General features: G+C 45.7%; 1 protein-coding gene and 1 long non-coding RNA gene across 2 annotated transcripts in view; one reads left to right on the top strand and one right to left on the bottom strand.

Annotated features, from left to right (window-relative positions):
- Positions 1-13,124, top strand: part of CDC5L (cell division cycle 5 like) — a 37,674-nt gene that overhangs the window by 20,462 nt on the left and 4,088 nt on the right. The window contains exons 13-14 of the mRNA XM_001511039.5: positions 565-810; positions 2,438-2,635. Coding sequence (XP_001511089.1) covers positions 565-810; positions 2,438-2,635 — 444 coding nt within the window. The remainder of the gene's footprint in view (positions 1-564; positions 811-2,437; positions 2,636-13,124) is intronic.
- On the bottom strand, positions 1,142-11,904 carry LOC103170168. The gene is made up of 3 exons (XR_485998.2): positions 11,399-11,904; positions 5,961-6,131; positions 1,142-1,320 (listed from the first exon to the last, which is right to left on the bottom strand). It is a non-coding gene; the product is annotated as an uncharacterized LOC103170168 (long non-coding RNA).

Raw genomic sequence — 13,124 nt, 5'->3', positions numbered from 1 at the left:
GAGAAGTGATGTGACTTGCCCAAGGTCACACAGCAGACAAGTGTGACTCCCACACGCGTGCCCTTGCCACTAGGCCATGCTGTCCAAGCCCCTGCCTGCTACAGTCAGTCATTCATACAACTGTATTCATTGAGCGCTTGCTGGGTGCAGAGCACTGCACTAAGCGCTCGAGAGAATATAATCCGACAAGCAAACGCATTCCCTGCCCACAACGAGCTTACAGTCGAGGGGGGGGAGGGACAACTGACGTGATTACAAATAAAGTTACAGATATGTACATAAGTGCTACAGTGTTTCAAAGTGCTAAACGCCCCTGCTAATATTTTTTCATATTGCAGCTCCCATTATTAAACAGCAAAATCTAGAAATAATGGGAAAACATCATTTTCCAGAGTAACACAGCATTTCACGGCAGTTTATTAGAAAGAGAAACATTTGGTTCTGTTTGAATTAGAACTGGGATTAGATTTTAGAGTTGCTTGAAAAAGACACATTGACAGTCTAGACAATTCTCAGATACTTTTTTTTTTTTTCCTGTTTTAAATATACCTCCCTTTTGTTTAGGTCAATGAAACTATCCTAAGACCCCTAAATGTGGAACCGCCTCTAACAGACTTACAGAAGAGTGAAGAACTAATTAAAAAGGAGATGATCACAATGCTTCATTACGATCTTCTGCATCATCCTTACGGAGAACAGGCTGCCGGTAAAAAAGGGAAAAGCGTAGGATTCGGAACTAACAGTACCGAGCATGTAACTTACCTAGAAAGCACTCCCTATGAAAAATTCTCCAAAGAGGATCTCAGGAAGGTATGGCTTTAGCTGGATATCTGTATCTTGGGTAGAAGTGTCTCGGCCTCCGTGCCGTTTGCCTCGAAGAAAGAATTGCATTCGTGACGTTCCATATCCTTCGTTCTATTTTCTAAGCTTTTTTATGGTATTTGTTAAGCATTCACTGTGTCAGACACCAATCTGAGTGCCGGGGTAGGTGTAGATACACATTAATTAGGTCAGACGCAATCCTCGTCCCGCTTGGGACTCACAGCCTAAGTAGGAGGGAGAACAGCTATCCCCATTTTACCGTGGAGGAACCTGAGGTCCGGAGAAGGGAAGCGACTTACCCGAGGTCACAAGTGGCAGGGCCGGGATTAGAACCCAAGTCCTTCTGACTCCCGGATTCCAGGCCCCCTCCACTAGGCCACGCCGCTTCTAGAAGCTAGTTGGGTTCACAGGGAGCCTCCTCTGGTGGAAGCCTTTGAAATCTCACATTCCTCTGAGGTGGTATTGAGCGCTGACATTGTGCATAGCAGTTGAGAATGCCTGCCAGGGAGAAACACACCCGCACAGATGAGAGAGCAGTTACTGACTGTAGCTGATGACAATTCCGTCCTGGGGTTTTGTGGGGAAGAGCTCAGTGTCGTGAACACTGCAACGTCTGCTCTGTGCACACTTTATAGTAACGGTGCTATTTTGAATACCTGCTACTCTGCAGTCGTATCAAGAAATCGTAAGTTTTGGGGTCCGTCCCCCCCCGCCAACATGATGCCTTTTTGCTATCCACTGTCGGCTGATCAGGTTCGAAAACCAAAACAGGAACATTTCTTTTTCAGTGAACGGAGATTTTGCTTCGAGGAGACCAGCTTGCATGCCAACTGAAATCTTGACTTCACTGGCAAAGTTTTTCTAGTTCTGTGCATTACGGTTGTATTGTCGTACTCTCCCAACTGTAGGACAGTGCTCTGCACATAGTAAGAGCTCAAAAAATACCACTGATGAGTGGTTGGTTACACATCATTTTGTTTAAAAAGTGAGCTATAAAATGTCCGTTGGGGGGCCAGAGATGATAGCTTCATGATTCAAAAGATAGATTTACCAGTTCAGTACTGGCAATTTTTGCCTTTCGGTTGGCCTCTCTCCTGGGTCAGTTTTGCTCATCCTTTCAGCAGAAATGAGCTGAAATGGGTGTGTGTTTAAAAAAAAAAAAAAGAATCTCATTCATCTTTCCAACACACCTGGGGGTGAAAGGAATCAATCGTAGTTATTGAGCATTTATTGTGTGCAGAGCACTGTTCTAAGCACTTGGGAGCGGACAGTATAACAGAGTTGGCAGACATGCTCCCTTCCCACAATGACCTTACAGTCTAGAGGAAGTTGATGAAGAGGAGATAGCAGTCTGGGGATGTTATAGGCATGGGAGTGGTAGAAGCTAAACTTACCTGGGCAGTGTCAGAGTTTATCTTTTCAGTACCTTTCTTTGAGCATTTAGCTCATCAATCCCTGTGCTTTTTGTTTTTTTGTATATAATTTTTTTAACCGGAAATATTTGCTTTCACAAGGCACTGGAAAAATTAGTGATTGATTTTTGCCCATTGTACAGAATGGCTCATATTACCTTGGTCATATTTATGGTATTCAGGTTTCCCCGTTACTCTTGTAGGCTCAAGACCTCCTGGCCCAGGAAATGGAAGTGGTGAAGCAAGGAATGAGCCATGGGGAGCTCTCAAATGAAGCCTATAACCAAGTGTGGGAAGAATGTTACAGCCAGGTTTTATATCTACCTGGACAGAGCCGCTACACACGAGCCAACCTGGCTAGCAAGAAGGACAGAATTGAATCATTTGAGAAGAGATTAGAGGTGAGTGCCCTTTTTTTTTTAACCGCTTTAAAGGTACTATGCAGTGCTTGTTCAGTTCTCTGATTAGTCTCAGGAATAAGCAGTCATAATATATGTTTACACACACAAACACACATACACACGGTGCTTTAAATTTAGAATTAGAATATTATTCCTAAATCCCAGAGTGAAAGCTGTATTGAACCCAAAATCCCAGACTGTGGCCGAACTCAACCAGACATGCCTCCCCCGCCCCCCAATTTGCATTTAAGTACTTAGTATGATTCAGGCACTGTATTCATCACTGCGGGAGACACAAAAATCAGGTCGGACACAGTCCCTGTCCTACGTAGCCCTCACAGTCTCAATCCCCATTTTAGAGATGAGGTAACTGAAACCCAGAGGAAGGAAAGTGGCTTGCCCAAAATCACCCAGCACACAAGTGGTGGCCTCTGGATTAGAGCCCCAGTCCTCTGGCTCTCAGGCCTCTGCTCTTTCCACTCAGCCACACTTCTTCTGTGGTTGGTCTGGAGCGGTCCAAATGGATGCTCAGAACATAGTAAGCGCATAATAGATAGCGTCATTATTATGTAGGCATCTGAATATGAGAGGTTTCTCTCAGATGTGATAGTGGGAGACTCTCATCTTCCCTGATCCAAAGGATCTGAGGTGGGAGAGGAGACAAGCGAATCTGAGCCAGGGTTCGCGTCGGCTACCCTAGACTACGTTGCCACTCTCTCCGCCTTGCCAGACCTGGATGGGGCCACGTCTCTTATTCCTTAAAGCCCTTACTCGTGGAGCGTGTTTTTCTGTGCATGAACTAGACCGAACTAGTTCTCCTCAGCACTGTTTCGGATGAAGAAGAGTTGCTCGTCTTTTCAGTCCCAGAAACTTAAATCTATCCTACCCACTATATACCCTTTGCACTCCTGTCAGATCTAGATGGAACTTAGACATAACTCTGGTATCTGGCGGAGCAGTGGAAAACAGTGTGGGGATATAAGATAAACAGAACAGAAGCTCTGTTGTGTGTTGCAGCGTGACTGTTGTGTTCTTTGGGGTTTTTTGTTGCTTGTGTGGCAGGAATTGGGTTGGCAGGTGTTGGCAATATGATAGGTAGGCTGATCAAATAGACGATATTTTCCCCACAAACTCTGTACTGCTTCTGTTCTTTTATTGTTTTCTTTTTCCCCTTTGTTTGGATTTTTCACAGGGAAGTAATTTGGGAACTTTCAAAAGCATGTTGGGGAAAATAGATTTGCTTGTAGGGATCTTCCTTTCACTCTCCATGAGAGCAGAACTGGAAAACGGAGCCATAAAACTTGAACTCTCTCAAATCCTCTCTGTAGTTCCTACAGATTTTAAATGGTAATGCAGTATAGGGATCTGTTATCTGAATTGCAGTTTAATAATTTTCCATGGCTGGGAAATTAGAACGTTCCAACCGGAATGTCGTAGCATGCGGTGTCTGAATACAGTCTAAATGTTTTGTGTTTTGGGCACCCAGAGTGCTGTAACTAGATCAGTTTTATGCTAGGGGTACACAAACTATGCTCTGCAGACTGTCAGGTTGCCTAGGAGTTGGTGGTGGTGGTCTCCAGTGATCCCTCTAACAAAGAAGGGAATTGTTTACTGGGAAGTTGATGGGATACTTCTGCCGGATGGAGATTAAACCATCTAAGCGATACCCCAAATCATTCTTTGTGCTTTGCCCAAATTCTGTACAATGGGCAAATCGAAAATGTCACTAGAAACCCAAATAGTTAAAATCATATTCAGAGGGATGGGAGAAGCGGGTGTGTGTAAGTGAAAAGAGAAACAAAGTTGGCCTTCAAAATCTCATCAGTAATGGCACAATAACTGGTAAGCATCCATAAACCACTGATGTCTGGGTTTAAAAGGCTTGAGGGACTCTAGCTGATGAGCAGTGGAGTAGTGGAGCACCGAGTCATTTCTCCTGGCGCACCCATTTTTACTTTCGTGAACCCTTATTTGTCGATCTGTGTGCAGTTGGTTTTTTTTTTTCATATTTGTAACGAACGTTACCCTAGTTGTATTCAGGGACTTCCAGCAGAGCGCACTGTTGTGCCGTGCCGTGTACCACAATGTGGAACACAAAATTGGACTTAGGATCTTTAAAACTGTACGTTCAGCTGTGCAACGATCATTTTCCAATGGACGGTCAACGTGTTAATGCAGGGCAGATTAAGATTCGGAGCAAAGGTGAGGCCCAGGGCTTTGGAAAGCCAGAGTGAGGATGCAGGGCTCGCTTTTTGTTCGTGATATTCGAAGCTTTCATATGCAGTGTTGCTAAGTAGGTCTCTGCTAGGTGGCTTGGCCCAGTAGGATGTGTGTGTTAACCAGGAGTCACACTCGAATCCCAGCTCTACCAGTGGCCTGCTGTGTGACCTTAGCCAACTCACTCACCCTCAGTTTCCTCAAGAGTAAAGTGAGGATAAGACACACACTCTCCCCACCTCTTCGATTCTGAGCCCCGGGTAGGACAGGGATTGAGTTCGATCTGATTATCTTCAGTCTACCCCAGTACTTTGCAGAGGGTTTTGCACGTACTAAGTGCTTAAGATTCTGTTATGATTATTAGTGTCATTTGAAAGTGGCTTTTCACCCTATCAACCTTTCCTGGAAAACATTACGCTGAGCATTACAGTAAGCAGCGTGTTTGCATGAGACGAGTAATCGATTCAAAAGAACAGTAAAATATTTGTCCCCAGTTGTCTTGCTAATTATGGTGGAAAAATACAAGGGAAAAAAACCCCACGGGGGAGGCTTGTCCACCCACCCTCCCCACCACCCCCTGTGAATTTGGCTCAGTTTACTCTGATGACAACCAAGAAAAACATGAGATACCAGGAATTGGAATTCTGTGTTGCCACGTACTTCAGAACAGCCCTCTACGCCAGATGTTCCGAAGCGATTAGCCCCTTTTAATTCCTCAATAATGTCTTTCTTGTATTCTTAACGAGACTCGGTAGGACCTTAATTTTCCGGCTCCTGCGGTGTGGATCTTCGGGGAAACTGGACTAGGCAGGTTGAATTAGACAGAAAGCAGCACCCAGAGATATCTAAATGCCAGAATACTTCTCCCTTGTCTGCGCTTGACTTTGAGGTGGGCAGAGGAGAATGCTGAGGGGTCCCCTATATCCTCAGCTTGTGTACCTGAGTTCTTAACAGCTTAGCTTAGAAGAAAAACAGGGACTTAAAATGATGCCTTGTTGAGCCAGGTTACCAACAATCTCATTTCCAGGACCTCCCAGAGTGGCACTTTCCCTTTCCCTCAGAGTCCACAGTGACGGAGAGTTTCACAGGAGCTAGAACACAGAAATACCTCAGCATTCTCCTTGGTGCCACATCCAGAGGTGGAATTGTCCTCCTGCTCCTTTTTTCCACGGAGACGGCAACAGCGGAGGAGAGAGCTGAGGGCTGCCTGGCTGGCGGTGCCGTGGACCGGAATAAAGTAGATTCTCATTTCTTTGGATTGGGTTCGGTCCGGTGCTGGCTGAAAAAGTGAAGATAGTTAAAATGGCACACTCGTTACATTTCAAGGGAAAGTTAGTGACTTCTTTTTTTAAGTGGCTTTCTTGCCAAAATGCAGCCCAAGTAGGTTTCTGCCAACTTTAGCTTTGAAGAGAAAGTTAATGCTGGCTTGCTGTGCGTAAATATATTACTTCAATTGTGGTCGTTCTTTCGTCATTTCAGTTGATTGCTAAATTATAAACATTATTGAAAGTGTGGGAGGGGAAAAGAACCCTCCAGTTACATTGTATACACGAAGGAGCATAAATGAGTTAGCCACTCCCCAGTCAGATTTCCAAATGCAACACTTGCTGGGTAAGCACAAGGCACGATGGCTACGTTCACTAGCGTTTCTTTGAACTCTTGTATATAAATAGAGGGAGTGAACAGAATCCTGGAGCATTTTGCTTTTTAGGGTACCGGGATAGCCCGGATTAAAGTTCTCTAGAAAACCCAAAGGGTAATGTCCTTCTTAAATTGATTTTCTTCTAATAGTGCTCTGCCTGTAGTCTCTGGTAGAAGTTGACGAAAGGAGTACTCTGTTTCAGTCCATGTACTAAAAATCGTCCATTCTTGGTTTTGACATTCAGAGTCTAAACTGATGACTACCTTAGGCCGGCGTTACCTTGTTACAGTATCTCCGTTTTAGGAAACAGGAAGCGCAGAAAGAATTTGAAATATCTGAAGTTGGTAAAGATTCGCTTTTTCAGCAAAAATTAGGGAACCAAACACTTGTATGTTCGTTCGATGGAAGGAATTTCCAGTAGTTGTTCAAATGAGAGTAGTCTAAATTTAAACCTGACTTGTAATAATATCCAAAACGCTGTTCAAAGAAGTATGCCTGGAAAGGTTGAAAGTAGGTGTGAAAGTAATGCTGACGGTGTTTGACTGTCTGGTTGGTTTTGCATACAGGAAACCGTTTTCTTTTGGAAAAAAAAAGTGACCGTTTAGGAGCGAAAAAAATGTACTCCCTAATGTATTGCTTAGTTTCACCCCCCCCCCCCAAAAAACCTAAAACCTTCATAGGAGTTCATTTGGTACTTAAATGTACTGGTAGCCACAAAGGAAGAAAGGAGATCGTCAGTAATCTTTGGGGAAGCAATATGGTAGAGCACTTGGTTTGAAGATGATCCTGCCAGATGTGAAACTCTTGCTGCCTAGCACCCTTTTCCGTAAAAATAGTCGGACACCATTCCTGGCTCCTTGCCCTGTGGGGGAAGCGTTGCTCAGACATCACGGGTTCAAAGGGGAAAAAGGTATGTCCCACTGCCTGCGGGACACGTGCTTAAGGTTTCGTTTGTGTTATTTTCCTATGGTATTTGTAAAGTGCTTACTATGCGCCAAGCACTGTCCTAAGGCCTGGGGGAGATACGATTTAATCCGGTTGGACACAGTCCCCGGCTTACACGGGGCTCACGGTTTTAATCCCCATTTTGCAGATGAGGTGACCGAGGCCCAGAGAAGCGAAGTGACTTCCCCATGGTCACACAACAGACCAGTGGAGTCAGAATTAGAACCCGGGGCCTCTGCCTCTCAGGCCCATGCTCTCTGCACCAGGCCACACCTCTCCTCTAAGTCCTTGCAGTAATGGGGAAGGCTGGTGCTGAACCAACCACCCTCTCTGCCCCACCCTCCGGTGCCCAGCGGCACACATGGAGGTGCACCTTAGTTAAAGGAACGGAGGCCACTTGTGGTCCCGGAGCAGAATATCTCTGAGCCCTCGACACAGATACGCTAGCTTCATCAGCTACTGGTGCTAAGACCAGAACGACCCGGAGGTCGGCGAGGCTCCTGCAGGGCGGGGACCGCGGGCCGAATCTATTCGCGAGCCGTAGAAATCGGCAGCACTGGCCTAAGCACCTTCTCCTTAGAGAAGCATCGTGGCTCAGTGGATGGAGCACGGGCCTGGGAGTCAGAAGGACGTGAGTTCTAGTCCCATTTGTGTGACCTTGGGCAGGTTGCTTCTCTTCTTCCCTGGGCCTCCAATCCCTCATCAGGAAAAGCGGGATTAAGACTGTGGGCTCCATGAGGATCAGGTACTGTGTCCAACCTGAATAGCTTGTCTTTACCCCAGGGCTCGGTGCTTGGCACAGAGTAAGAGTTCAACAAGTGTTAGTAGTAGTACTAGTATTATTAATATTCCCAACTGATCTCAGTAACTGGTTCTGACCGGACAAGCTTCGATTCTTAAATCTCAGAAACCAAGTATTTGATTTTCAGTCATGGTCATTCTTTTGTCATTTCCGTTGATTGCTAAATTAGAAACATTATTTAAAGTCTGTGGGGCAAGGGGGGAACCTCAGTGACATTGCATGCACGAAGTAGCATAATAAGACCAAGGCACGATGGCTACATAGCTAGTGTTTCTTTGCACCTTTGGACGTGAAGTAGAGTGAGCAAACAGAAGGTTTTACTCTGGAGCACCTTTCGAAAGCACCTTTTACGGACTGAAATTAGTAATCGGTTTTGAGGAAACAGGACCGTGCGGTCTCAGTCTCATTCTTAATCACAGAAACTCTACCCTGAAATAAATAGCAATGTCATTAGTTAACCAGCAACTGTTCGGGCAGATCACCGGTGTAGTTTAATGAACCTGGCACTTGTGATGTAGAAAATTTGCAGGCCAGGAGAGGAGCCAAAGGTTGGCCCTCAAATTCTGGTGTATCCATTGCCTCGAGAGAGAGTAGTAGCGGATCTCAGGGAAGCAGCGTGGCTCAGTGGAAGAGAGCCTGGGCTTCGGAGTCAGAGGTCATGAGTTCGACTCCCGGCTCTGCCACTTGTCAGCTGTGTGACTGTGGGCGAGTCACTTCACTTCTCCGGGCCTCAGTTCCCTCCTCTGTAAAATGGGGAGTAACTGTGAGCCTCACGTGGGACAACCTGATGACCCTGTATCTCCCCCAGTGCTTAGAACGGTGCTGGGCACATAGTAAGCGCTTAACAAAGACCAACATTATTATTATTATTTGAGTGACAGGGCAACGTAAGCGTCACAGTTTCGCCCGACAGAATTACTGCTTAACGGAGATTTGGACGCGTGCAGTTGTACAGTTACCTCTGAGTCTTAAGAAGGGGATTCAGATTGGTGGCACGTTATTTTGCAGGACTGGCCGGTTCGTTTAGTTTGGCCTGTGACTTTCCCAGGCTACCAGTGAACTTTTCGATTTCACACCAGGCAAGGCTAGGAAGGAAAGCGCATAGGGCCTTGTCCGGCTCCTTCCCAGCAGCCAGAAAGTAAGACCGAAACAGCCCTACCACTAAACCTAGGAAGTTTCTACGATGGGCTCTGCAACATGAATTTCACGTGCCCCTCCTTCCGTAAAGGGCCACTGTTACTGGCGGAGCTCATTGTAAACGAGCTTCTGTGTGACGTCGGCAATAACGGCACATCATGGGAAAGGGAATGGGCAAGTGAGGTTTATAGGGACTTCCTTCCCAAGGGCTTACATAAATGCTGACTTCGCTGTGGCGTGACGGAATAGTGCAGGACTGAATCTCTCCGAGTTCTGGGTCAGATTTTTGACAGCATGCCATCGCATGTTCTTGGATTCTCTTTCTTAATAATAATGATAATTACGGTGTTGGTTAAGCGCTCACTGTGTGCCAAGCTCTGTTCTAAGCGCTGGGCTGAGTACAAGGTAATCAGGTGGTCCCATGAGGGGCTCACAGTTTTATAATCCCCATTTTACAGATGAGGTAACTGAGGCCCAGAGAAGTTAAGTGGCATGCCCAGGGTCACACAGACAAGGGGGCGAAGCCGGGATTAGAACCTGGGGTTAGTCAGATTAGAACTCCCAAGCCTTTGTTCTTTCCACCAAAGCCACGCTACCTTCCTTCCACCCTTTCACGCCAAGGAGGGAAGGTCCGGTTATCGTGTGCTGTGATACGGTGCCTGTCCCCATTGAAGTTTTGTCAGAGAAAAGAATAACCGATGGGAAGCCTGCTTGGTTTTCTGTTCAGGACCCCAGCGTTGCAGCCCTACAGTCATCTCGCTTCCGGCCTTACCGAGGCGCCCTAAAGCGCACCGGGGCCGGCGGCTTCCGCAGTAGCACCGAGCAGCCCTGGAGCGTAGAGCAGCCTGCCTTTCGGGGACGCGGGGAGAAAAGCACAAGTCAGGTTTTATTCAGCCCTGAGCCATTATTAAAGCTTTTCCCCCTCTATAAGGGCAGGCCCTTTCCTGATACGGGCCAAGTAACTAACCACTGTGAAAAATAGATTATGGATATTGCCGTTAATCTAGAAAATGCTTATTCCGAATCTCACTTTCCTAAGGGGAGTCAGAACAGTTTGGCACTAAGCAGTTAAGGATCTTGGCTAGGCCAGACCTCGCAACTTGTATTTTTCTTCGGACAGGAACTCAGAAGAGACCTATGGTTCTCTTTGTATTTGATTTAGGTGAGAGGCAAGGTATCGGGGAGCTTACAGTCTCACATCTTTAGCAGCTCGGGGCATAAACTGTAACTCAAGGTGTAATTCAGACCATCGGAGAGCACGTTTGGAGCATGTTGCCGTGTGTATGGGAAGAAGGCAGTAATCCGGCAAGGTTCCCCTCCCCTTTTTTAAAAGACTCCACATGCAAACGGATATAGCCCTGAATTCTGGTGTACTTCGTCAGTGGAGTTTCAAAAAAAAAGTTGCATTTCCCCTTTTCTGTGCCCTGGTAAAGAAAAGTGCAAATGTTTGATCTGCATTCGTAATCGTAAGCTCGTTGGGGGCAGGGAAGGTGTCTGCTACACTGTTGTCGTACTCTCCCAAGCGCTTAGTACAGAGCACCTCACACGGTGAGCGCCCCGTAAATACGACTGACTGACACTGGCTAATTGAAGGGTTAGTGAAGCGTAGCGGGCCGGCAGAAATTTGCATGGGGGATCGGTTCCTGAACCGAGGTCCGACACGCTCCCTAGAACTGGGTGCGCGGTCAATTAAAGGGAATAATATAGCCACGTGGATGTGTTTTATGTTATAAATAGCAATCAAAGAAACGTAGTGTCCAACTAGGCCGTACAATGTGCATTACTTCTACCTACACGCGATTTTAAGCAGAGAGAAATTCAAAACCCTTTGTTTAAAAAAAAAAAAAAGGGTGGGGATTCACGGTTGTATCTGATTAGGTGAGGTTTCAAGACGAGCCTTTTAGAAGATTTCTTGGCTGGAGATTTTTCTGGAGATTTGTCCGTATTTGACAGCTACCACCACCAGTTCTGGGAGGCAAAAGGAACAACACCGAAGGATCGGCGAGCCACAGATTCTTACCTTATAATCCCGTCGATGTAAAGTTGTTTATCCGACAAGGCTCAGTTCGGAGACTTGGGATGGGCCACTCATCATAACTCTGACAGTCATGGGTTCTGGACCACCTGTGTGGGCAAAGTGTTAAACAATAGGTTGTTAAAGTGGTGTAAATTGCACTGTTTTAGAGCGTCCTGAATTCTGCAGACTTTCAGATGTCCTTTTGATGAGAATTAGAATGTTTGGTATTAGTGGATCCTTGGCGCTAGCTCAGTTGGTTAGTTTTTGGATTAGAGGCTTTCAAAGATACGCGTAGGAAATGTTTTTAATGTTTCTATCTCCCTTCAGGAGGGCAATATGACCACAAAGGGTACTGGGCTCCTTTGAGATGCTTTCTCTGGGTGAGAATGACCTGACAACTGATAGGCTTCTCATGTATGTGGCTGTCAACTATTATGTCTGCCTGTCTTCTCCATTAAAAGTGTGAGCCCCCTGTGGGACAGAGACACTGTCCAACGTGATTACTTTGTATCTCTCCCAGTACTTGGAACAGTGCTTGGCACATACTAAGCGCTTAATGAGTCCCATGATAATTATCAGTCAAACAATGATATTTAATTGTGTGCTTTCTGTGGGCAGAGCACTATACCAAGTGCTTGGGAGAGTACAATACAACAGTTAGTAGACATGTCCCTTGCCCTCAAGGACCTTTAAGTCTTAAAAGCCATAAGATCATAAAATCCTCAAGGGTAGGGAGTAGTGTTTTCATTTCTTTTGGATGCTCCCCAGGTTCTTACTAGGTGCTTAAACAATTTTGGTCGCCATGTTAGGGGGCCTCAGATTTTTCCAGTTTTCTTTTTCCGGAGAGATTTAGTTGTGAATTTTATTTTCATTCCCCTGATCATTGTACAGTCAGGTATTGGAAGTCCAATTATTCTGCAGTTTAAGAATCAAGAATCCTGTAATTTTTTTTTTTAAAAAAAGGTAGGATTAATAATAGTCATTTTTAGCTTGACAGTTAAAGTAGTTCTTCTGGATTTTCCAGGTATTCTTCAATACCGTCGGTTGGCAGTTTTGAAGCGGGGCAGGGAGGGGAGGTCCAGAGTGGAGGAAGGGCACAAGCAAAGGTGAAGGAACATGAGGGAGGTTTGTTTGGAAGGAGCATGAGCTTGGGTGGCCTTGAAGCCAGTGCTCAGGCCTTCTTGCTTAATGTGCAGGGCAACAGTTAGCCATTGGGGATTTTTGAGGAGGGAAGGGGTATGACGTGGGTGGAAAAGGAGGGGCAGACGACTTTTCGAGCCAGTACTTTGGTAGTAAATGCATCCTAGATCGCAGTCAGTGCATGATGACCCAAGAAACAGGGTCATCATGCACTGACTGCGATCTAGGATGCATTTACTACCAAAGTACTGGCTCGAAAAGTCGTTGGACATAGGACACAATTGCTTCCCGAAAACTGCAGCGTAAAATGTTTCAATATAAGGACCAATTTTTTTCATAGGAGCAATGTTATAAATGATGTCGGTTTTGAACCAAGAATGGATACCCTATTTTTACTGAAAATTACCCAGACTTGTGTACTTCCATTACAGATGAGTAATACAAGTACATTAATTATCTGAGTCAGGTTTCATGAGAGGGCAGTTGACTCTCACTAGCTGGTGATGCTGCTTAGCTGTCAGGTTACTCTTCTCCCAACGTCACCCTCTTTAAACTTTTCCCACCATTTCTCCTCTCAGTTTTGGTTTTG

This window comes from Ornithorhynchus anatinus, chromosome 9 (assembly GCF_004115215.2).
Source record: "Ornithorhynchus anatinus isolate Pmale09 chromosome 9, mOrnAna1.pri.v4, whole genome shotgun sequence".
NCBI lineage: Eukaryota > Metazoa > Chordata > Mammalia > Monotremata > Ornithorhynchidae > Ornithorhynchus > Ornithorhynchus anatinus.
The sequence above is the reverse complement of the archived record's forward strand: the minus strand, read 5'-3'. Positions and strand labels throughout refer to the sequence as shown.